A 27,677-nucleotide genomic window follows, 5' to 3' on the forward strand; every position below is an offset into this window, starting at 1 on the left:
GTTTTAATTAATTTAATTTTTTTTCACCATGAAAGACAAGTTAAGTTTTAGACATTAATGTGGCTTATAATGGTGCATTCTAATTTCTTTAATGTACTGTAGCATACATATATGTATATATTCGTGAAGATGATCTCAATGTAAAGGAAGAAAAGTAGAATTTTTATATTTATTAAAGGTTTTTTTTTTTTTTTTTGTTGTTGTTGTTATTATTTTATTTAATTATAGTTGGGCACTGGAGTACACTGAAAAATGAAATTCATGATCACAAACCATCCATTATAAAAAACTACTTCCTGAGTCCCTATGAGTTTGATATGGTGAGAGTTGACTGTATTAGGTGTAGCATATATTTGAATTCTCTTTAAGTATATTGTAGATAATGTATTTATTGAAGGAGAGTATTATTTAATATAGTATGACTTGCTGAACTTCTGATCCCTTTACATATTTTTTTCAGTATTAGCTAGGCAATTAGATAAACACACAATAGGTTACCTAACGTGGAAGGCTGGCCACCAGTCATCTATGAATAGTACTGTAGTGTGGGATACCAGTAAAGGTCATTTTGTTGGAACGATACAGGTTTGTTTTAAATATCTTGATGAATTTAAATTATTTTAGACAAATTGCCTTTAAGAAGATGCTTATCAGATCCTTTTAAGTATTATTTATAATCAGTGCTTTTTTTTTGGTGGGAACTGTATGCCATACAGATGTGGTACATTAAGAAATTTGTAATATTCAGTAATTTTTTACACATTTTTCCTAGTATGCAAATAAGTTTAGTTATGCAAAGAAATTTAAATTTTTCACTAGCTTCTATTGTTTAAATATTTGTATGAAACTTTTTTTATATTTGCTTATTCTACTTATTTTTCTTATTTTTGATGTAATTATACACTGCTTAGAAGTCAATGGACACCATAGTGCCCACCTAAAGATTGCTGCTTGGCTGTAGCAATCTTATGGGAATACGTTCCACAAGTATGATAGCGATCAGTGGGTATTTTGGACCATTCTTCCTGTAGGCATGTAATGAGGTTCTGGACTGTTGTGGAGCAGATGTCCCTTGTCTTCATCTGATATCCTAGTTCATTCCACAGATGTTCAGTAGGGTTGAGATCAGGGCTTGTGAAGGCCAGTCAATTTTGGTGAAATTTATGTCCACAAACAATGCAGTTACAGGCAGCAGCCTTATGACACAGTGCATTGTCTTGTTAAAAAAAAATAATGGTCAGTTCCATAGAAATGACACAAAGTAGGAAGCATTGGATTGTCCAGAATAGGTGAATAAAGGTTAGCAAAACAGATGTTTGATGCCAAGATGGCAGGAAAGAGACCCAGAGTCAGACCAGGATATAGGCAGATTGATTAAGTCAGAAGTGTCTTAGTAGCATATAATGTGAGTTATGACAATATTGGAGTGCTCAAGAATAATAGTGATTTGCAGGAAAATTGTTGAAAGGAAATTAATAATAATGTAAATTAATCATGTAGTGCTGTCATAATAATCTGAATACCTCCCTTGAGGCTACATATCAAGAAATTGCATGATGATGATGAAAAAAATTATCTCCTAAAGAAAAAAGGGGTCCACAAACTTAACATCAGACATAAAGAACATAAACGCCCTGCAAGATTTCTTTTCAGTATCACAGGATTTGATGAGAATATATGAACTTCAAACATATAAGGCACATTTTGCTTCCACTCTAAACTGTAGCCATAGAAATCTAATTAGCTTATATCTGTTTTATTTTAAAAAAAAGATAATTTGCACACAACTTTTCTTAAGAAAGGACATATTTCTTCTTTCATATCTTCTCTGCAATATTAGTTCCTTTTCTTCCTTGAAATACAAAGTATATAATTTTGAAGTTTCTTTTTCCTTGTCCTTGAACACAAAAAGAATTCATCTTTTTCAGTTTAACTGCTATATGTTTGCTGCATGACGTATCAAAAGGACTTGTTTCATGAGAAACTGGTCCTTTTGATACTATATATCAGTTTTATATGTGCTACAACTTAGTTTCGTTTAAAAGAAATTCATCCGTTAATTTTGGGATAACTCCCTCATCATGCTCCTTTCCACCTTTTTAGCTTAAGAATTCTTTTAAACTTTATTTCTCCATAAACTTCCAACTATTCAGAACGTCTTCACATCTTCATTCTAATCAACGATACAGCTGTTCTGTTATTCTCTCTCTCACTAATTCAACTTCCTCTTTGGAAATACAAACTTCCCACAAATGCAGTACTAGGTGATACAGTATGTAATATGGTGGTGACATGAAAGTTTCTTGCTATAAACAAGATTACAGTTTTTAATTATGTGAAAATTTCATCAGAAAGTTCGGTATTTTCTTCTCTCAAGATTACATTACAGAAATAATAAATAGTTTGTGACAGGCTATATCTATACAAAGATTTCTCTTATATGTAACATTAGTAAACAAATTCCTGATTACAAGAAATAATGCATTTTTGTTATACATTTAGGAAATGTTTATATATGAAATAAAACTATAAGTTATCTCCTTTTCTTTTTATTTATTCAAAATTGGCTGCTGCTAAAAATAAAAAAAAATTGTAAGAGAATCTGATATCCCAAGTAAGTAGAATAGAATATGCATACGGTTTTGAACATTGCAGCAGTGTGCATGTTTCAGTGGAAGAGGCAAGTGTGAACTCAGAACTGCTACTCATATCCAGTAAGAATAGAAACAGAGCAGTTAATGAAGTGTATTGTAAAATAATAAATTGGGGAAGTGTTTAACAAGATTACTTCCAGAAACTGGAAGTTGAAGGCAGTCATTTACATTTTTTGTATTTCGTAGAGTTTCAGAGCGTACTTACTCTTTTACATTCTCAGTGATGATTTTTAAGCATCCAAATGCTAACTTCCTGTTTGACCATGAATCACAAGAACAAGGCACCTGATAAACCTTGCTATATTATAAACAAAATCAGTCGTATTCATTAGCAGTGTAGGGACCAAAGGGAGGATATTCTCTTGCAGATCATTTAGAAAGTGACCTATAGATTTCTTTTCGAGGAGAAATTATGATATATAACTATGGAATTCATTCTAATCTCTATAAGATGAGGATTATAGCCCTTATAACATCAAAATTATTTACCATCTAAATACAGAAAGATAATATTTTGGCCTGGAATGAGACTACCAGGCTTCTTTTAAGCCTTAAGCAGCGTGAAAAAGTTCTGTGTTTGGTCTCTAGAGCAAGGTTTCTCAAACTTTTTTTTCCGTGGCCCAGTTATTTTAATACTTCATTTTCGTGACCCACTAAAATTTTTATTGCCAATAGGTAAAATAAATCAGATTTCAATGTTCATAGAGTTTTCATTTATTATTATTATAATAAAGAAGCGTTTACTCTTACAAAAATATAAAGAAATTAAACTAAAGCCAAGTAATTTATTAATGAGAAATGTGATGCTTTCCTTTGTTAACTAGAAACTTCAGGTTTGGAGGAAAAGATGATAACTTTATTCTTAAATCTGATTCGACTTACAATCGGTTTCTATATTTATTTTTTGGAAAAACCAGTGTTGAAAAGCCTGTTTCACACTTATAGGTTGTGACGAAAGGCATTAGAAATTTTATCGCTTTTTCTGCTAAAACTGGGTACTCCTGATGGCAAGACAGTCCAAAATCCATCAGTAGTATTGTGTTGAAGATGTCTTTGAGTGCCGTATCACACACATAATCAGTAAATACAAAAAAATACACTCTCTCTGTTGATACTTAACTTAAACTGAACAAGCAGAATGAGCATGTGGCCGGCGAGTAAAACAAACGCCAGACCACTAAACAATTCGGCTGGTGGCACGGTTGCTGCCTTACAGCCTTGCCATTTGTTGGGCTACTTTACCGCAAACAAAGAGACTGTGAAATGGCGATGCAGAGATGGAGCGTGTTTTTCATCTCTATTAATTAAATTATTTATTCATTAGTCCCAATTAAACGTTATTAACTTGTATTTTAGAGTTTCGTGAAAAAAAAGAAAACCCCAAAACGAAACACCTAGGTTTTCGAGAGTTTTTTTAGACGACCTGGCATTTAGCTTTCATGACTCAGTGCCAGGTCATGACCCACCATTTGGGAAATGCTGCTCTAGAGCAAGGTTTCTAGATTATCTAACCATTTAGATAATACACACACACACACACACACACATCAGAAACTGACTGAACCCTGTGATTGAATTCCTTTTGAAACAAAATTGAAGTTCTTCATAAAAGCCAAAAAATTTGTGAAGTTCTACTACATTAACTGATCATAAATAAGAATGGTTGTCTTAAACTCTCACATTGCTAGGAAGTAATTTTATTGAATATTCCACTTAGTTAAAGCATAAGTTTTTAATGAATTGAATGTATTTGACTGGACTGACCATTCCTCTTGCATTGAAATGCATGCATTTGTAATATTTAATTATGTACAAATATTCTACTTTATTCTTGGTTGAATATTGAATATTTATTTTAATAATATTTAATAAATATTTCTTTGATTAAAAATAAAATTAATATTGTCTAGGGATATATATATATATATATATTAAAGATACCAAGCAATTTTTAAGCTAGGTTTTAATTGATTAAAATCTAGCTTATAAAATTGCTTGGTATCTTTAACATAGTATATACCCAAAGTAAAAAACTTTCTACATATATATATATATATATATATATAATAATTTTTTAACATGTTCCTATTTAATGACAAACATACCTGTTTGTCATTAAACTAACATTAAAAGGAACTGGTCTTTAAACACACCAAAGTCTGTATACACCAATGTTAAAGTAATATCAATAATTAAATGTTACTTTCTGTTATTAAATTATGCTGGAATATAAATGTTTTGTTTCATTAAAATGGCTGAAAAAATATGTCATATATTTATTTAAAGGTAATGTATCTAAAATTGATATATTCTTTATTCGATTTTTTTCTCAACAGTTAGGTGTTCCAAACACATTTTTAATGGTCAGTTATACTCACAAGTTTCAAGAAGAAACTAAACTTAGAGGTTCTGTCAAGTAAGTACACATTCTGTATAACATACTCTATGAAGGTTTGATTTTTGTAACTGCTTGCAGACTATGAAAAAAAAAAGAAAAAAAAAAGTGGATATTTTCAATTTCTATTCACACAGACTCATTGTAAAGAGCTTGTAGGATGAATTAAATAGGTTGACAGTATGCACAAAAAATAATGAGTGCCAGTTTAATGTGGAAAAATGTAAAATGCCTCAAGGGCTCACTATAGTGAGTACGGGCATGGCAAACCCGAGGTACCTGATGCTGGACCATGCCTTACTTCATGTAATATATATCTGTTATATTATCTGTAGACCTGGACCCTCCCCTTTTTTTTCTTTCCTTCTTTCTTTTCTTCTTGCTCCTTCCCCCCAATGCTGTTAGAGTATTCGAGGGCTAGGGGTGAATCTTTCCTATTTTGCTATTTCATCTTATGTGGAAAGGGCCTCTGCAACCCTACCACTTTCTTCTTGCAGTGACTTCACTCCAAAATGCTAATACGGTTGTGCCTTATAACACATCTCATGCTACATCGGCTGTCACACAGAACAATCAGAGCTGAATTCAGGGCTCAGGCAGAGGGTCCTGTTCAAGAAGTATATTACAGTCTCCATCAAAAGTCAGTGATACAGTCGATGAGCAACACAGAAGGTATAAGATTAATCTTAGAAGGGAATTTTACATAGGCACATGGAATGTTTGGGGTCTACAGATGGGTACTCTTGAGATTGTCTGTAAAGAGATGGATAGGTATAAAATTGACATCCTGGGAATTACAGAGACCAGATGGAATGGAGAAGGTCACTTCAAAAGGTAACAAGATGGTAAGCTAGTTTTTACTCAGATGGTGACTCAAAACATCATGGGGCAGCTTGTGATACTGAAGACAGCTCAGAAGGCAAGAAGCCTTCTTGGTTATAACTCCATTAATGATAAGATACTCTCTATTAGACTTAAGGCTCGGCCTACCAATGTATCAATCGTGGTAGTTTATGCACCCCACACAGATAGGCCTGAAGAAGAGAGTGAGAAATTCTATGAAAACTTAGAAACTGTTTTGGACTGCCTACCAATGTTTGGTCTGGGTGAATGTAACACCTGTGGTGAAAGACTGTTGGAATTTGCCCATGGTAACAGATCAGTTATTACCAATACCTGCTTCCAGAAGCATCCACAACGGACCTGTACTTGGGCATCTAACATTGACAAGCATCCCTGATGTGCATACTTGTCCTGGAGCAGATTGTGGTACAGACCATCAGCTAGTAAGAGCCAAAGTAAGACTAAGACACTGAAAACTTCCAGGTCAAGCACATCCCATTGGATTGGATGTTATAGTAATTCCTAGTGGATTCACAGAAGAAACGTCAACTCGGTTGGATGATTTTTTGGAGACCAGTGAGAAGAACCCACCAGAAATGCTTTGGGAAGGAGTCAAGGTGATAATACAGGAATACAGCGAAGATTATCTCGGCCCAATAAGAAGACCAAGAGACCCATGGATATCAGATTCAACATGGGAACTAATCAAAAGAAGGCTGTTGGAAAAACAAAGAGAGACAGGGACTGAAGAATACAAGAGATTACATAGAGAAGTCAGAAGAGCAATCAAGCAGGACAAGGAAAAGTTCTATACTAATAAATGTGAATAGAGTTCCAGATGAGGAGGCACAATTATAAAAGAATGTTTTATTTATTTCGTGACTTAAAGCACAAGTTTAAGCCTAAATTGAATGTCATCAAAGACAGGAATGGAGCATTACTAACAGAAGAGTTGGAAATCAAAAACAGATGGAAAGAATACTGTGAGCAACTGTACAGCAGAGTGGATAAAGAAAATGTGGAGCCCTCTCACCAGAAAAATTTTGATTTGAAACCTCCTCCACTTAGGCATGAAGTTGAAAGAGCAGTCAAGCAGCTTAACAGCAGTAAGGCCCCAGGTGCAGATGAAATCCCAGCAGAGTTAATTAAGACCACAGGGGACGGAGGAATAAGAATGTTTCATAGATTGATTACAAGGATATGGGAGACAGGATCATGGTCTAGAGACTGGAAGAAGTCAGTTTTCATACCACTACATAAGAAAGGTGATATGAAGGCATGCAAGAATTATAGAACTATTAGTTTAATATCTCATGCAAGCAAAATTTTATTCAAGATCATGCTAAATAGGATTGAGGCCAAAGTCGAGGCAGAGATTCCCAAGGAACAAGCAGGTTTTAGGAAAGGTAAGGGCACCAGATATCAGATCCTTTGCCTTAGACAGATCATAGAAAAATATAAAGAATTCAGACTCCCTCTGGTAATGTGTTTCTTAGACTACTCTAAAGCTTTTGACTGTGTTGAGCATGTGAAACTGTGGGAAGTAATGAAAATAATGGGTTTTCCTCAACACACTATCAGGTTGATAGCCAACTTGCATAAGGAGCAAGAAGCCACAGTAAGAACAGGTGTTGGATTGACTGACTGGCTTGAATTGGAAAAGGAGTTGGGCAAGGATGTTTACTTTCTCCTCACTTGTTTAGTATATATGTGGAGGACATCATGCGTGAAGCATTGGATGAGCTGAGGACAGGAATTAGGATAGGAGGTAGATTGATCAGTAATCTGAGGTATGCTGATGATACAGTACTCCTTTGTAATGACATGGACGAACTAGGACTAATTCTTGACAAAGTTAACAAGATCAGTAATAACAGAGGACTTCAACTCAATCCTAGCAAGACAAAGATTATGGTTTTCAAAGGAAATACAAACACGGAAGCTCTTGAGAAACAAGTGTACCTTAATGGAGAAAGAATTGAAGTCAGTAAGTTTGAGCACCTGGGATCCATTATTAATGTGAAGAATGAGGTTAGGAATGGCTAAAACAACAGTCAGAGACCTGTCTAAAATCAGGAACGATGGATCTATCTCTATGAGAACAAAGTTGAGGATTTTGGATGCAGTTGTTTTTCCAACAGCAACTTATGGATGTGAGACTTGGAACCTAAAGAAGTCAGATAAGAAATGGCTATCTGCTTTTGAGATGTGGTGTTACAGAAAGCTGTTGAGGATATCATATACTGAAAGGCATAGAAATGAATGGGTGTTAGAAAAGATCAGTAGAACTTTAAGGCTCCTTAAAGATACTGACAGAAGAAAGTTAAAATATTTTAGACACAATAGAAAGGCTGGAAGGGGGACTTCTCAGAATAGTAATAGAAGGTAAAGTTTCTGAAAATTAGTGTCTGTCATATAGGTTAAAGCAGTAACTTCAATAGGATGATATACCCTTTCAAAGCAGTCAGTAACTCAACTATTTTATCTTTTTTCTGTCTCCTTGTGACCATCATCACTCATTAAGGTTAATCTTCCATAGTTATTCTTCCTGTTACTTGCTACATAATGAAAGAACTTTTTGGGATTTCCTTTGGCCTGTTCGGCTAGATTCTTCTCATAATCTGATTTTGCCTTCCTTGCTATGCTGGTCACCTTTCTGAGCCTTGCACTGTTCATGAATTTGCTTGTCACCTTTCTCTTTATATATACCCTTAACAGCATTTTCTTCTTCTGCAGCTCCTGCTTAATGATATTACTCATTCATCTAACTTTACCTGATTGATACTCTTTTCCCTAAGTATACAGTTTAATACTGCTTCCTCTACATGACCCTTAACTATATCCCATGCACTACTAACATCCTTCCCTGCAGTGTTTTATGCCATGGTACAGATTTAAGTTTTTTCCTAAGCATGTCATAATCACGTGGTAGTTAAACAAATATCCCTTCTTGATAGAATATTCCTCATATATTACAACCTCCTAAGTCAAGTCTGCATGGTCACTTTCACCAATTAGAGACAATGCTGTCGCCCTTGGTTATGGATAGCTCTTCTGATCCTATGACCAGGTCCAATATTCTCCCACCCCTAGTCCTCTCCATCATATGCTTATCACCTGTACTCATTGTATTAATTTGGCAATGCATGTCTTCCAGATCATCTGTAGAACTCCACTTCCAGATCTCTCATCTCCTCTATCTCCTTTATAGTTTGCTCCACCAAGTGTATCCACCTTGCATCCCATCATTGCTTACCTTACACTTTGCAACATTGAAGTTCACTTACTTGCCCATTCATACAATCTGTTCAAGTCCTTCTGTAAGGTCATAACATCTGCTTGACTCTGCATTGCTCTCCCCAGTTTTTGCATTATCTGCAAACAGCTGTATATCACCTGTTAAACCCATCCCATTATCATTAATATACAAATTGAGTAACAATGGTCCCAATATAGACCCCTGCAACACACCACTAGCGACTTTTCTCTTTTGGGATGCTGCATCCCATCAAAAGCTTTTGCAAAATCTAAGTATGCCAATGTATATGTATCTCTCTCTTGTCCAAGACATTTGTCACCTTCTTATAGTACATAAATAGGTTAGTAAAACATGATCTTCCTTTAACAAACCCATGCTGACAACCACAGAAGATACTGTTGCTATCAACACCCATTTCTGTATCCTAGTTCTCACCAATCTCTCTATTACCTTCACCACAATATCAGATATACAGACTGGTCTATAATTTTTAGCCACAGCCTTATTTGATTAATTTGAGGTATTTGGTGATCAATTTGGAAGAATGTTTCATCCTCCTCAGATTGAAATCATGAGAAAGATGAAACATCCTTCCAAATTGATCTCAAAATATCTCAACAATTCTTCTGCAGCAGTTACCATTCTACCATTTTTATCCATTAACATCTTGTGCTGCCTCTAAAGTGCCTTCTTCTTCTTCTTCCAGATTTCATACTTTATCTCCTCATTCATCCATTTTACACCTACCTTATTCAGCTTTTTCACCTTCAGAATACATTCACACATTGATGTAGTTATGTATTTCTTTGTTAGTTCTTAAGCAGCATTTATTTCCTTACTGAACTCCTCATTTCATGCTATAGCTCCAAGATGTCTCCTATCATAATCACCATCCTTGTACTTCCATATACATTCTTTCCTCACAGGAGTCTGCATATGGCTAGCCACAACTTAGGTGATCACTTCATGATCACTCTCACCAGCTGGGGGAAGTGTGCCACCCCACTCACAGTTACCCATTCTGATGAAATGATCAAACCTAAAACTCTCAATCCTCATGTGCCCACCTTTACTTGCTGTCTGAGATAGTTGTCTCTCAAGAAATTCACTTTCCTTATTCTCATATGCTATCTCTTCATTCTAATCTATATTGCCATAATTAAAATCACCCATAATAATCACCCTTTCTTTGTTTACTAACCCAAGTTGTTTATACATTTCTTCATCACTTCCCTCCACATTCCTGGGCCTATAGCAACATCCAACTAAATATGTCTTCCTGTCAACCTCCACCTCTCACCACACTGCTGTATAACCATTACCACTATTTCCCTCTTTTATGTCTACCTTATATGGACTTAATTCCCCTGTTATAATCAGCAGCACCTCCCCCTCCCTTCTTGTCCTTTCTGTCCTTGCAAAAAATTCTATATCCTTCCATATCTGTTCCCGTTAGGATATCTTTATTCAACCATGTCTCACTTATTCCAATGATTCTGTGACACATAAACTCAGTGGAACCAGTTCATTTCCCTCATTTCTGATATTCCTGGCATTTGTAAATAAACATAGCAGTTCACTTTTAGGTCTATAACCAGTCCTACCCAAGCCACTTGTTGGTTGTGATTTTCCTACCATGGATTATGGAAAATCTTTTAGTTTGAGATATTTTAGCATTGCAAGATTTGCCAAATGAAAAGAGAAATGGTTATATTATAGATTATATTCCCTCAATCTCATATGTGGTTATGTTTTGTTGATGATATATTCGCAGTCTGGTCCCACACTGATTCAGAATGACTTCAGTTCTTAGAGAAAATAAACTCCTTATACTCCTGTGTTAAGTTCAGTATTTAAAGTCAGTCCAATAACTAACTACCCTTTTGGATATCTTAATTATTCGTAATCCCACAGGTCATGTTGAATTTTCAGTTTATTGTATGCCAAGCTTTACTGGCAGATATATTCACTTGTCCTTCCACCATCATTCATCACCAAAAAATGGATATTATCAAGAGTACCATCTTATTCATAGAGCTCATATGATCTGCTCTTTCATCCCCTTTTGTTAGATGAACTGAATAAAATTAAAATCAATCTGATATATTATTATTATTATTACATGACACCTCCAGGGAGTCTAAAGACTCATCGAGGGAGAACTCCTACTCTACAGCTCTCCGCTTCCACCACTAAATCCACCAACTAGAATGAACTGCAACTACACCAACACCACCTACTGGCAACCGCCACCACTAGTATTTTCACTGACAATCACAAACATCCATGCCCATGATGGGATTCGAACCCATAGCCTTTTGGCTGGAGAGCGGTTATGCTAACCACTCAGACAACCATGCCAGCAATATGTAATGGATACAACAAAAACTACCATGCAAAAATTATTGATAATTATCATCTTTCCACCCGACTACGATCTGATGTGAAAAGAATTTTAATACTCTACCTTAAAGGAACCTCGGAACAAGTAGCAAGATTCTTTGAAAATTCAATCATGCAGTTCCTTCAAACAAGCTCGGAAACTGTCTTCCTCTCTACCATCCACAAAGGATGCATTTCCACCTTTTTCCTTACCAGGTGTTTATCAAGTACCCTGCTCATGACATCTTTGTTATTTTGGACAGACTAGCTATTCTGCATTGATTAGAATTGAAGGACATCAACGCTATATTAGATATTTGGAATCCGACAAGTTTGTCCTTGCTTCGCATGCTATTGGCACTTGGCACAGAGCTTTGCAACCAAACTAAACTTCTTCATTCCAGCAAGTTCAAATTTGATTTTGAAAGTTTATTTTTCACTTGGTTAGACTATAATAAATTTAGTTTAATCCTTTATCCAAGTGAGAGCAAACAAAGTTTGTGCCTGAAAATATCTTCAGGACTGAATATGGTGTTGTACTATCTTACCTGGGTAAGTAGTACAACATATCTGCAAGGAGATGTGCTTTGCATTATGGGAGATACTGGGATAGGAGTGTTGGTAGCTTGCTCCACCTTTGCTATGAGTTGCCTGGTGTTGTACCACTTACCCAGGTAAGATACTACACCACCATATTCAGTCCTGAAGATATTTTCAGGTGCAAACTTTGTTTGCTCTCACTTTGGATAAAGGATTAAACTAAATTTATTATTTATTCAAATTTGATTGTCTTTTCCTAGAAATGTGAATCTCTACGAAATTGTCTGATTCTGAACCGATCAGACTTGCCTGCCAATATCCAAGTTTTGGGAAGTGATCACTATTAATTGTTCATCAGTGTTTCTTATCTGTGCAACTTTTTACAATTGTTCCTTTCAACTCTAATAATGTAATATCATGTACTTCAGCTGCAACTGAGACACAATCTAATATGCACATGAATTATGACTCATTATTGTAGTTCATCTTTTGAATATAGTTAACAGTCTGTCTCCCTGATGAAGTCTGCATAATGTTGGATGAAATATATTGGAGTTTTTAAATAAAATTCTATATAATTTTTGCTACCTGTGTAAGCCATAAAATTGCTTTATAATGACTTATTCTTTAACTTCTGAGATTGAAGATTTTGTTACTTTTTCCAGCTGTTTCATACTTTTGCAATGTATCATAATAAGTGATTTTATTTACTTAGATACATGACTTATAAAAAAAAAGCTTATGTATGAAGATAACATGATGCAATTAATGAACTAAGCTTGTTCAGTTCTAAATGCTAATGTGTAATTTAAGGATAAGCTGTGCATTGCTTTATGATACAAAAAGAACTTCAAAAGGCTGTTCCATTTGCACCATAGAAATTTAATATCACTGACAGGTACTAAAGGATGCAGTGAGATGTATGGAGTATAGTAGAGTGCCCTCCTGCAGTGAATCCTTGAAGGTGTTATATTGTAATAATAATAATAATTAAAAAGTCAAAGATAACTGGGAGGACATTACTTATAAAGGAATTTAGAGAACCAATTGAACTTATAATCCAGTGTGATGAGCAGGCTTTTGAATGCATTGCTCAGTAAAGGTAGATTTCCAATAAACACTGGTTGATACTGTGAATATGAAGGATGTCCAAGAATGGTAAACTGTCCGTATTTTCTTTTACCATGGTGAATTGAATGCGTGTGTGAAGGCTATTGATCTGATTTAGGATGTTGGCAAGTTTGTTTTCAGAATGAGGCCAAACTGCAAAAATGTCATCGATGTAATAAAACCAAAGAGAGGATTGGGAATGAATGGATGAAAACAAGGTATCTTTCAGATGGTTCAAAACAATAATCACCAAGAATACAATTTACAGTGGAAAAGGGGAAAAAAGATTAGACACAGGGCTACCCATGGCTGTGCCTTTAATCTGTTTATAGATCTTGTTTTTTCATCTCAAATATCTTAACTATATAACAAATTCAAAAATCTTCACATCAGAAGAGAAATTACCATATTGTAAAGTAATAATCTTTACCATATAGTAAAGTAAATGACTGAATCAATACTAGAACTTATGAATGAAAGACGAAAAAAGAAAAGTACACAACAGTATAGAATACTCAGTAAAATTATAGAAAATGAATACAGGAAGGCTAAAGACAAGTGGCTAAATGAAAAATGTAAAGAAATAGAGGAACTGGACAAGAAACACAGTAGTAAAGAAATGCGTAAATCAATCCAGCCCTGATAAATAAAAAGAAAAATTTCAACCATAATCCTTGTATAAAAGATCAAAATGGAAAAATGCTATTAGAGACACAAGATATCATAAAAAGATGGAAAGAATATGGAAAAGAACTGTTTGACTCTGATCGCACAGATGCACCAGATATACAAAATATGGATGGTGAACCAATTACATATGAAGAAATAGAATATGCTCTAAGTCAAATGAAAACAGGTAAAACACCAGGTCCTGATCAGATCTCTGTTGAATTGTTAAAGAAAGTAAATGAAAACACACTTAATGACCTAAAGGTTATTTTTAATAACATTATGATTCAGGATACATCCTTGATGATCTAAAGAAATCCATCTTTATCACTATTCCCAAAATTCCAAGAACTTTTGAATGTACAGAATATAGACTAATAAGTTTAACAAGCCATGTTACAAAATTACTACTGAGAATAATCCTAGAAAGAATAAAAGGCACTTTGTCAGCAGAAATAGAAGACACCCAATCAGGTTTTCAAAAAGACGAAGGTACAAGAGAAGGAATCTTCAATTTGAAAACATTATGTGAAAGAAGCCTTGACAACCAGAAAAGCATATATCTTTGTTTTATTGATTACACCAAAGCATTTGAGTCAATAGATCACAAGAAATTAATACATATCCTACAGATTAATGGATTAAAAGGAAAAGATCTACGTATAATTACAAATATATACTGGAACAAATGGCCTCAATAAGACATAAAAATACATATTTTGGCAACTTTGAAATCAAAAAAGGAGTAAGGCAAGGATGTGTCTTATCTTACTGTACAATATATATAGGGAGCAAGTTTTTAAAAATACAGTAGAACTAGGTTATAACGAATTCCACGGGACCGCATATATTTGTTCGTAATAACCGTTATTCATTATATCCAAGAAGGTAATAATTTGAGCGAATTAAAAATGTTTTCAGATTTTTCTCAGCATAGGTATATTGGGTAACATAAATACATGTGTGCATACATACATATAAAGAACAAAAATTTATTTTTAAAACTTCACATTTTTACATAAAAAATCATCAAGCGTGCTTTGCTTTGCACAAGACACATATTTCATACGTTTGAAATTGTTCCTTATACCACTAAGATGCTTGAATGTGTCATCTGAACTTACAGATCGCGATTCCATAAATCTTGTTAAAATATGTAAAGCACTTTCTGCTTTACACCAGGTAACGATTTTCTCATCATTGCTATTTTCTTCCTCGGAGTCACTACTACTATTATCTTCTTCTATTATCAGAGTCAACTCGCGATTCTTCCAAATTGTTGATATTGGAGATGGGGACAAACCATACTTCTTTGCTACTGTCAGATTTCATTGGCCACTTTCCACCTCCCATATAATTTCTACTTTTTCCGGAAACCGAAAAATAATACACAACCAGAAAATGCATACATACGAAATGTCAATAAAGGAACGACTAACGTGTATTATTCGTTCGTTATTCCCGTGAAACGAATTCGTAATAAACATGAAATACATGCATTAAATCAAATGTAATTCAAATATACCTTCAAAATTATTCGTTATAAACGTGAATTCGCTGTAACCGTGATCGTTATAACAGAGTTCCACTGTATTTCAGAACTGAAGGGTGTAAAAGTCGGAGGTAGGAACTTCAACAACTTCAGGTATGCAGATGATACAGTTCTTATAGCTGAATCTGAGGATGATCTTCAAAACTTAATCACAGAAATTTACAACAGAAGCTTAGACATGGGACTAATTATTAACCTAAAGAAAACAAAGTGCATTATTATTTCAAAAGAACCAATAAAAAAGAAACTGAACATGGCTGTTAACAAAAAGAAAATTGAACAGGTTCAGTCTTTTATATATTTGGGACAAATGTTTACAGACAGAGGAAATTCCCTTAAAGAAATAAAAATAAGAATAGCCTTTACTGATATGAAAACTGTTCTAACATCCAGAGACATTAACATAGACACAAGAAAAAGATTAATAAAATGCTATATCTGGTCAAGCCTTCTCTACAACAGTGAAACTTGGACTCTAAATAAAGAAGCAGAGAAAAAATAAGAAGCTTTCGAAATGTGAACCATCAATAGAATGTTGAAAATACCATGGACAGAGAAAATGAAAAACGAAGATGTTTTAAAGAAAGCAAAAATGAAAAGAACATTAATGAAAATAATTAAAGAGTGAAAACTTATTTTGGACATCTAACTAGACAAGAAGGCATTCAGAAATTAATATTAGAAGGGAAATTGGATGGAAAAAGAGGGAGAGGTAGACCCAGGAGAATGTGGTTCGAAGACATTAAGGACTGGACTGGCTTGAATTACCATAAATGTTCCAGAGCAGCAAAAGAAAGAAAAAGGTTCCGTGACATGGTTGCCAATCTCCTTCTAGGAGATGACACTTGAAGAAGAACAAAGTAATAATGTCAGATAACGAAATATTGGTAAATAGAAATGTCAAATTCATTAACATATCTGACTCTTGTATTTTATTTTCCTTGATTTTTTCAAGAAAATATCTGGAATTCTTGATGAATTATCTGGATTGTCCAATAAAGGTAGTTAATAAATGCAAAAGAAACTTAGCAGTTCTGTATGACTCAATACAGTTGACAGCAAGAATAAGTGAAGTAGAAATAGGAAGAAGGTACAGAACACTATTAGAAGAGAAACTTAAACATATGGAGAAAGAAAAAAATTGAATCAAAGAGTGAAAGGAGTAATGAGGATGATAGAAGATGCAGTTGAAGAAACAGTACCAGAAGAAGAGAAGATGAAGAAGTGGATTAGACAAGAAACACTGAAGTCAGTAGAAGAAAAGAATGTTGAAGATAAGAAAGGATACATCAGAACAAATAGAGGAGCAATGTAGAAGTAAGTGTAATGAAGTGAAGAAAGCAGTCAGAATGGATAAGATGAAATGGTTAGAAGCCCAATGCAATAATATAGAACAGCACTATAGAGAGCATAAAACTAGGGAAGTGTACAAAATGATTAGAACCATTAATAGAAGGTGGCAACCAAAACAGACAACAATTAAAGATGAAAAAGGCAAAGTATTAATGAATAAAGATAAAATTGTACAGCGGTGGACAAGATACTGTAGTCAGTTATATGAAGAAAAACTAGATTTCGATAGCGTTGGGAAACTGACTGAAGATTTGAAGCAGATATCACCAACGGGTAATGAGTGTGATATGGACATTTTAAGAGGAGAGGTAGAAAAAGCAATAGGACAGCTAAAACACAACAGGAGCCCTGGTAATGATGACATCACTGGAGAAATGATTACATATGGTGGTGAAAGTATGGTTACAGAAATGCACCAACTATGTAATCCCGTCCTGTCAGGTGTCGTCTCCCTCCAGGAGATTGACTACCATGTCCTATTCCAGTCTAATATATTTTTCATCCACTCCAGTCTTTGTCTTCCCCTTTTTCTCTTTCCCTCAACAGTTCCTTCGAGAAGTGTCCTTTGTAGGCAGTTATGTCTCAGAATATGTCCAAAACATCTGACTTTTCTCTTTTTAATTTCTTTCATCAGGCTCCTGTTTACGCCTGCCATCTCTAGTAACCTCTTCATTTGTCTTTTTGTCTTTCCATGATATTCTCATAATTCTTCGCAGCATCCACATTTCAAAGGCCTCCAGTTTTTTCACACTCAGATTGGAGAGTGTCCATCCACATTTCAAAGGCCTCCAATTTTTTCACACTCAGATTGGAGAGTGTCCATGTCTCTACTCCATATAATAATGTAGACCATATGTAGCATTTGGAGATGCTTAGTCTTGTTTTCAGATTTAATTCTCTAGATGTTAGTAGATTTTTTATCCTGTTGAAAGTTGACCTTGCAATTTCAATCCTTTTTCTAATTTCATCTTCTGTCCTGCCATTTTCTGTGATCAAGTGTCCAAGGTATATGTATTTTTGCACCTGCCCTAATTTATTTCCTTTTATATTGATGCATATTTTTTTGTATTTTCTTTTCTCTTGAAATTATCACGATTTTTGTCTTTTTAAAGTTGAAACTGAGGCCATACTGTTCGCTATACTTGAGGGTTTCATCTATAAGAGTTTTGAGGTCATATTTGTTTTCACCTAGAAGAACCGTGTCATCTGCATATCTTAGGTTATTAATATTTCTTCCCCCTACAGTGATTCCTTTGAGGTTACTGATTTTATTAAATATTTCTTCTGTGTACAGGTTAAAGAGAATCGGAGAAAAGAAACAGCCTTGTCTTACACCTTTCTGAACTGGGAATTCTTCTGAGGTCTCTCTATTTATTCTCAAAGATGCAGTCTGTTCCCAGTAAAGATTAGTTAATAGCCTAATGTCTTTTCCATCCATGCCTATTTTTGAAAGGATTTCAATTAATTGTTCATGTTGGACATTGTCGAATGCCTTTTTGTAATCTATGAAGCAGAGGTACACGTTTTTTTTTCTAGATATCTTTCTATGGTGGTTCTGACGTTGAAAATTCCTTCTCTTGTACCTACATTTTCCTTGAAGCCACTTTGTGTATCATTTATTTCTATGTTTATTTTTCTTTTATTTCTTTCAAGAATAACGTATAGGAGGACTTTTGATATTTGACTGATGAGGCTGATTGTCCTGAACTCTTCACATCTTGTAGCTTTTGTTTTTTTGTGAATTGGAACGAAAATTGAGTGATTAATATCTTTGGGTAGAAATCCAGTCTCGTATATTTTATTGCATAATTTTGTTAGAAATTTCAGTCCTCCTTCATCGAGAGCCCTCAACCATTCTGCCAAGATGTTATCTATTCCTGCAGCTTTATGTGGTTTTAGTTTTCTGACGGCATTTTCAACTTCACAGAGTAAAATGGATGGTCCTTCTAAATCAGTCTGTTCAGGAATATCATTTCTTTGTTGTTCATATAATTTCCTTGTGTATTCAATCCATCTTTCCATGATTTCTTTTTTATCCATTAGAATATGGTCTCTTGAGTCTCTAATGACACTTGCATGGTTTGCTGTATTTGTCCTGCTTGTCATTTCTCTGATCTTTTCATGCATTTCTCTGCTTCTGTGTTTTTTTATCAAGGTTTTCTATATCTATACATTTATATTTAATCCATTCCTCTTTGGCTTTCCTGCATTCTTTTTTTATTTCTTTATTCATGCTTTTATATTCAGGTTTGTTCTTTAACTTTTTTCTTTGTTCCATCAATGTCAGTATTTTTTCATTCATCCAAGGTTTATTCCTTTTCCTTTTTAATTGTGGGAGTGTATTTTTCACTGCTTCATTGATGCTATTCTTGAATGTTTGCCAGTTCATGTTAATTTCATCAATTGGCGTTCTATTTTCTGTGTGAGTTGTGGTGTCAGACTTGTTAAGGGATTTTGTGAATTCTTTTATAAAGCAGTCTTTAACTTCTTGGTTGTTAAGTGAGTCTGAATTATAAGTTTCTCTTATGAATGGTTGGCTTGGTATCTTAAGTTTTATTTTGATTTTTGCAATCACTGGGTTGTGGTCCGATCCTATGTCTGCTCCAGGATATGTTTTTGTTTGTGTTATTGCATTTCGGAATCTTTGCTTATTATTATATAGTCAATTTGGTTTCTATAGATGTCCCCAGGGCTTGTCCAGGTATATAGTCTTCTGGGAGGATGTTTAAACAGTGTGTTGGCAATTATTAGGTCATTGGTTTCACAGAATTGAATTAATCTTTCACCTCTTTCATTTCTGATTCCAAGGCCTTGGTTTCCCATGCAAAATGAGATTTTTTCTGAGCCCACTTTTGCATTTAGGTCGCCCATCATTATAATAACATCATCTGACTTAGCACTGGAGATTACAGTTTGGATGTCTTCATAAAATTGTTCCAACTCTTCATCTGGTTGATCTTGGGTTGGCGCATTTGCTTGGATAATATACAGGTGGAATGGTTGTGCAGTTATTTTGGCTGTTATGATTCTGTCATTTATGGGGCAATATCCCTGTAGAGATTTTGCAATTCTATTACTTAGGACAAGTGCTACTCCATTAAGGTGTAAGTCACTGCCACAGTAGATTATAGTGTGATTTTTTCTTATTATTATGCCAGTATCTGTCCACCTCACTTCAATGATACCTGCAATATCGGCCTTCATCACTTCTAATCCCTGGAGTAGGTTATCTAATTTGCCTACCTCGTAGAGTGTTCTGACGTTCAATGTTACTATTTTCAAGAGATTGCTCCTGATTTTCAGACAAGGGACATCTGAGAATATCCTCCCTGGAGGGTTTCGGATATTATCTTCATACACTACCTTAGTAGTTCTTGAAAGTTTATTTTTCACTTGATTAGAGTATAATAAATTTAGATTAATCCTTTATCCAAGTGTGAGCAAACAAAGTTTGCACCTGAAAGTATCTTTGGGACTGGGGTAAAGTGGTACAATACCAGGGCACTCCTTGCAAAGGTGGAGCAAGCTACCAACATTCCTATCTCAGTATCTCCCATAATGCAAAACACATCTCCTTGCAGATATGTTATGCATTAAGGGAAGGGCCACAACCCAGACTAGTTTCGACCTTTATTGAGGTCTCTTCAGTGGGAGCCAGGCCCAAGTTGAGATACCAGGCAGAAGCATTAGCAGGTCATCTCTACCTATAGAAGTTGCCAAATGGTGTGCCACCCTTTTTTTAATAAATTACTCTGGATTTAGAGAAAGATGTTGAAAGTTTATTTTTCACTTGGTTAGAGTATAATAAATTTAGTTTAATCCTTTATCCAAGTGTGAACAAACAAAGTTTGCGCCTGAAAGTATCTTCAGGACTGGGGTAAAGTGATACAACACCAGGGCACTCCTTGCAAAGGTGGAGCAAGCTACCAACACTCCTATCTCAGTATTTCCATGCTAATGCTTCTGCCTGGTATCTCCACTTGGGCCTGGCTCCCACTGAAGAGACCTCAGTAAAGGTCGAAACTAGTCTGGGTTGTGGCCCTTCCCTTAATGCATAACATTAGACATATCCACAAGGAGATGTGTTTTGCATTATGGGAGATACTGAGATAGGAGTGTTGGTAGCTTGCTCCACCTTTGCAAGGAGTGTCCTGGTGTTGTACCACCTTACCCCAGTCCTGAAGATACTTTCAGGAGCAAACTTTGTTTGCTCACACTTGGATAAAGGATTAAACTAAATTTATTATACTCTAACCAAGTGAAAAATAAACTTTCAACATCTTTCTCTAAATCCAGAGTAATTTATTAAAAAAAGGGTGGCACACCATTTGGCAACTCCTATAGGTAGAGATGACCTGCTAATGCTTCTGCCTGGTATCTCCACTTGGGCCTGGCTCCCACTGAAGAGACCTCAATAAAGGTAGAAACTAGTCTGGGTTGTGGCTCTTCCCTTAATGCATAACATTAGACATATCCGCAAGGAGATGTGTTTTGCATTACATTATGGGAGATACTGAGATAGGAGTGTTGGTAGCTTGCTCTACCTTTGCAAGGAGTGCCCTGGTGTTGTACCACTTTACCCCAGTCCTGAAGATACTTTCAGGTGCAAACTTTGTTTGCTCACACTTGAATAAAGGATTAAACTAAATTTATTATACTTAGTAGTTCTTGTCTTACAGTTCCCGGTTTCAAGCTCTTCTTCCCTGTAGCTATAAGAGCTGATGGTTGCCGGGGTCTCAACCACATCTCTAACTTCATATTGTGACATGGTGTATTTCATGGTTGACAATGGATAAATATGTGGTGAGGCTCCGATCTCTTCCACGCTGGCCACAAGTCCCTTAGATGTCAGGAGTGTGCCCTCGATGTTGTGCACATCTTGCTGTCATGCCCTTGATCAGTCAGTGTTGATTCTTCTGCCATCTTGACCATTCCAGACTTCGAGCACATAAAGGGTGACATTCCCTATTTACAGCATTCTTTATTACTGATACCCTCACTTAGTTTAGTCCACCAACCGAGGCGGTTTACTGGGGTGTGGCCGCTGGTGTGCACTACCAACTTCTTGGAGCCATAAGTGAGAGTTGAGTGTATGTGAGGACCAGAGCCCAACATCCTGACCCTGAGATCAGCGGCTGACATTGATACTAAGGTGCTACCTCTCCATACACCCCATACACTCCACCAACTATGTAATATGGTATGGAAAAAAGGAAAAATGCTAGAGGAGTGGGTGAAATCAATATTAGTGACATTATACAAGAAAGAAAATAAGCTAGAATGTAAAAATTATGGAACAGTTGCCTTGACAAGTCATCTTGTTAAGGTGATGATGATGATATTGACAGCAAGATTGAGAACACAATTGGAAGCATACCTTGCAGATGAGCAAGCAGTATTTAGGAAAGATAGAACTACAATTCAACAGATTTCGACAATGCGATTAAGCAGAGAAAGCTAGGAGAAAAAACAAAACCATATATGCTTGCTTTGTTGATTTTCAGAAGCAATTGACAGTATCGACCACAAAGTAACATTAGCAGTGCTAGAATCCTATGGAATTGACAAAAAACTAATAGCTATATTAAAATATGTTTAAGAATGCAGTTGCAGCAGTTAGAATAGGTGATGATTTGTGGACATGGTTTAAAACAAGCAGAGGTACTAGACAGGGGGACCCAATATCACCAAGCATTTTCATCGCCCATTTAGAAAGAGCAATGGATAAAATGAAGGAAGATGCAAAAGGAATATTAGTGCATGGGATGAGAATTAACAATCTGAGGTTTGCAGATGACATAGTTATTACTGAAGAAGGCAAAAGAGAACTAAAAAAAAAACATTGAAACTATTAGATGAAGAAGGGAAAAGATTTAAACTTGTTATGAACTTCGAAAAAACAAAGACAATGGTATTTGGTGAGAAGAACATGAAACAAAAGATACAAGTGGATGAAATTGATACAGAAAATGTAGACACATATTTAGGAAGTAAAATGCCGGCTTGGTTGGCCGAGTAGTTAGCGTATCCATTCTCCAGCCAAAAGGCTGCAGGTTCGAATCCCGCCATGGATGTTTGTGATTGTCGGTGAAAATCTAGTGGGTTGTAGTGATGGGCGGTAGATGGCATGGGTGTAGATGATGATGGTAGTTCCAGTTGGTGGAGACAGAGAGTTGTAGAGTAGGTGCCCTCCTTCGATGAGTCTTTGGACTCCCTGGAGGTGTCATAATAATAATATATTTTTTTTTTTTTTTTACTCTTTAATTCCTATAGACAGCATTTATAGGATAACAATAAGTTATATATATTTTACAATTTTTGCTTTTAATATATTTAAGTGCTGTAACTACAGCACTTCAATATAATAATTTTTTTTTTTTTCTCTCTGTTGATCTCGGTTGAGATGTAATGTTTCTGCTTGCATCCTTGAAGCTTTTTTAATAAGCTTATCTGAGGATGACACTGGTTAGATATATATATATTTTTTTTATTGATTTGATTGCTGGAAGTAGGCTGATATTTGGGAGGTCAAATGAATGATCTGAAAGGTCTGATCAAAGTGAAATTACTGATATATTCTGGTGTTATTTATTGCATCTGTCTTGATGGTTCACATTCATTTTTATAGTGGTCTTCTTTTTGAACTAATTAGGAGACTTTTCTTTTTTTTTAACTGTAGCAGCCTTTCTATGTCTTCTGAGCTTTTAATTTGTATCGACTTTGAAGTTTGCGACTTCCTCAAGAATATCTTGGCATCTCTGATCCACAAAAATTGGTATTTTTTCTGTTTTTGCTTTTCTTGCTTGGTACAACAGATTCTGGTTGAAAATGGTGTTAAATATTTGGATAGGAAGATTGGTGTATTGACTTGCAATGCATTCAAGTCCTTGGCAACTGGTTTTTTCTGTCTGCTGGCTTTTATGAGATTGTCTCTTGTGGACTTGCTTGTAAGACGAACTATGACTGGTGCAGGCCGTGACAAGCCTTGTTTTTTGCTCTTCCTAGGAATCCAATTTACGGTCTAAATGTCGTTAAGCTGTAGGGGATATCAATTGCATGGCCTAATTTTATAAGCACGTCTCTGAGGTTTTCTGTAGGTGCAGTTTCAGGAAGACCGTTTATGACAAGATCTTCTTTATGTTGTTGCTGATTTAAACGTTCGTATTGTAGTTGTAGAGAATGAACTTCTTGACGAAGTTCGGATGTATCTTTTATCAAATTGTGTTGCTTGTCATTTAGTGCGTTAATGCTGATTTTAATGTCTTTTACCTTTGCAACACTTCTATCACTGCTAAATTGTTATGTTTGACCAAGTCTTCATATTCGCTAGATTTTTTTGTTATTTGTTCGTTCTGTTTGTCAAAGATTTCTTGCACAATATATACTAAGCTGGCTTTTATAGTCTCTAGACCGTTTTCTATTAGTATGTTTATAGAATTGAAATTATAGGACTCACCTGTATTTTTTAGGTACGTTAGGCTGCCTGGGTGCATTTCTTTGTTCCTCCTGCAGAGTAGGCATTTCCATTCCTCGCATGTTGCATTGGATTTACATTGCCAAGTTGTTTCTGAAAAGCCAGCACATTTTAAGTATAGAATCCTACTGTGTTTCAGTTATATTATTTCTGTCGGACGATAAATCCTCCAGGCAACTGATACACTTCATGACTCACCTTTCTTCCCTTGAGCAACTGTGGAGTGATCGTAAAGATGGTGACGTCCTTTGTTCTTTGTTGACCGCGGTCCTATCTGTTCACTTTTCAACACTTCAAAATTTGGTTTCTTCTTAACCAGTTTCAGTGAATTTTATATCACTGTCTGCGGTGTGACAAGTAGAGTTACTTCGGAACTCTTTCAAATTAAAACCAGGAGTTGGAACCACATTAAAACTATAAAAAACCGGAGCAGCGATATCACCATGCGCCTGTTAATAATAATAAAAAAATGACACACTTTACTTTCTAAATATGTTTAGGAAGTAAAATGACATGGTTTGGACTGTGAAAAAAAGAAATAAAGATCAGGATTGCAAAGGGAAGAACAAATCTGAAGGCCATGGATAACTCTGGTAAAGTAAAGTGATCAGCCTGCAAACAAAACTAAGAATACTGGAAACATGCATCTTTAGTAGTGCACTGTATGGATCTGAAACTTGGATAATAAATAAGGAATCAAGAAACAGAATTTTGGCATTTGAAAGAACTTGTTACAGGAAGATTCTAAGAATAGGATGGTTACAGAAAGTCACAAATGAAGAGCTCTGTTGGAAGATACAACCAAAGGTCTATCTAATGCAGAAGATTATAAAACAGAAGCTGCAATTATTTGGACACATCTGCAGAATGAGTGAGGACCGGAAAATAAAGACATTCATGTTTGGTATTATGGATGGTGTAAACAGAAGATGTAGACCATATAGAGAATGGATAGACAACATAAAGGACTAGTGTACAGAAACTGCGCCACTATGCACTGGACAAAGAAAGGTGGAAGAAGATAGTAAAGGAGGCATCGGACACCAACAAGCAGTAAGCCCATGGTTCGTGATGATGATGACAGTTGACAGTGGGTTTTACTAGACAACCTTCTTTGTGGATTTCTTTTTGTTAGACCATATAAATGAAGAGTCCTTCCAAAAATGAGTGCATAACTTATACAAAGTATTTTGATCCCAGCTAACAATTTCATCAAGGAACTCATTTAATTGTTTACGGGTACCTTTAAAAATTAGAATTGGTTTTAATCCTTTCTCAGTTCTGTTTTATTTCATTAAGTCTCCTACACGAATATTTATCATACTGATTATTTCTTTCTGGATATTTATCTCTATCCCAATGAATGTATAGAAGAGTAGAAAAGTCAAACAGAATTTTTTTTTTTTTAATCATTATTGGGGTTTGTACCAACAGTCTTCTTCCGAATTAATAAGTTTATATATTTAAAAAAAATTCACAGGTTATATATGTAGCAAAAATATATAGAAGTTTATTCAATAACTCCAATATATTTTATCCAACATTATATAGACATCATCAAGGAGAAAGAATGTTAGCTACATTCGAAATATTAATCACAATAATGAGTCAAAGCATGTGTATGTTTTGGTCACAGCTGAAGTATATGATTACAATACTAGAGTTCAAAGGAACAATTGTAAGTTGTAAAAGTTTCATAGAAAAAAAAATTTAATAATTATTGATTTAAAGAAAAAAAATTATGATCAATTAATAGTGATCACTTCCCAAAAAACTTAGAGACTGACATACAGTCTGAGTGGTTGAGGTTCTGATGATTTCATGGTGTTCTCTTGTTTCAATGAAAAGATCATTAAATTTGAACTTGCTAGAAGTTCAACCCTGCTCATGTCATCTTTTCTACTTTGCACATTCTGCCCTCAAGACTATTACATTTTTGCAATTGGACAGGTCTGGCCTTCTCGTGTTATTATACTAGGCACAGAGTATTTTTTGGAACCAGACAAAACTTCTTCATTCTAGGAAGTTCAAATCTGATAATCTTTTCCTTAAAATTTGTGAAATGCTACAAAATCACCCAAACCTTAATCACTTGGACTGTGGTTAAGGTTTGGGTGACTGTCATTAATAGTAATCACTTTTTGGAAAGTGATCACTATTAATGATTGTGTACTAATTCTCTTCACTCTTTTATATATATACCTCTAATCTTCATCTGTATTATTTCTAGCCCACCCCTAGCTCCATAAGTTAAAATTGGTTGGACCACTGTCATGTATATAGCTAATTTTCTCCTATTTCCATATAAATTGATTCATTTGACTCTTCATACTAGGTTTGCTGAGTCTATTTCCTAGTTTAATATTTTAAATAGTGGTTTAACACATGTAAGAGAAAACAAAATGGAATTTATTACTCCTATATATTTCTCAGTATGTCATGCGCTTCATTCAGGGAGAAGACAGAATAATTGGTAACAACATTTAAATTATGAATACAAGAACAATATAGCATGCATATAATATCACCTCTTGATCACAGCTGTACAATAGCTATTATAGTTCAGAGAAGTGGGTATAGATGTATAATGAATTCATTTAAGAAATATTATAATTAAGAGCAATCACTTCTCAAAACTTAGAGATAGGCATACAGTCTGTTCAATTAAGATTAGGATGGTGGTATAGGATTTCACACGGTTCAAAAAATAGATGATCCGATATGAGCCTACTGTAGTGTAGCATGTTGGTATGGTTCCAGTGTTCTCTGTTCTGTGACCAAGACGTGATATTATAAGATGACAAGAACAGGGTATCTGATAAACCCCAGGCAAGGATAGAGGTGATAATGTATCTTTGATAAGCTGTAAGAAAGATGATAACTTCTGGGCTGGTTTGAAGGTGGTAAACATATTGTATCTGTTGAGGGTCCTTGATATTTGTTCAGATGATGTTCCTTTAAGGTAGGGTATGTGGATCCTTTTAATATCAGATAGAAATCTCAGATGATAATTATCAAATATTTTCTGTATCAAGGTCTCGCTGCAACCATTAAGTAATAGAATAAGTTTTATTTTATTCTTCTTATAGAAGAGACTCAGAAGAATAAATGGGGCTTGTTCAGCACAAAGCTCTCAATAATACACCAATTTTTTTGTGAAAGATGTGAAGATGCATGAATATATCTACCTATGTGGCTTCCTGTAAACATAAAATTCAATATTATCAGCAGAATTATGATGTATTGAAGTATCCATAAAAGGAGACTGTTGTTAGATTCATGTTCAGTAGTGAACTTGATGCGAGTATATAAAGATTTAATTTTATCCAGAATTGAAGTAGTTCTGTTTCAGAGTGAGACCAATTTGCAAAGATATCATCCAAAAAACATAGCCAAATGCAAGGTTGAGGAGAAATGGTGTTAGAATTCCAGTCCTCTAAATGTTC

The 27,677-nt window shown here is 35.0% G+C and overlaps 1 protein-coding gene across 1 annotated transcript in view; it reads left to right on the forward strand.

Moving 5' to 3' along the window:
- LOC150105345 (dnaJ homolog subfamily C member 11) overlaps positions 1–27,677 on the forward strand; it is a 245,794-nt gene that overhangs the window by 165,994 nt on the left and 52,123 nt on the right. The window contains exons 9-10 of the mRNA XM_090393933.1: positions 461–585; positions 4,991–5,070. Of these exons, the coding sequence (XP_090250059.1) occupies positions 461–585; positions 4,991–5,070 (205 nt within the window). The remainder of the gene's footprint in view (positions 1–460; positions 586–4,990; positions 5,071–27,677) is intronic.

The sequence above is a fragment of the Typopeltis vanoorti genome, chromosome 6, assembly GCF_054136105.1.
Source record: "Typopeltis vanoorti isolate ZY-2024b chromosome 6, IOZ_Tvanoo_1.0, whole genome shotgun sequence".
NCBI lineage: Eukaryota > Metazoa > Arthropoda > Arachnida > Uropygi > Thelyphonidae > Typopeltis > Typopeltis vanoorti.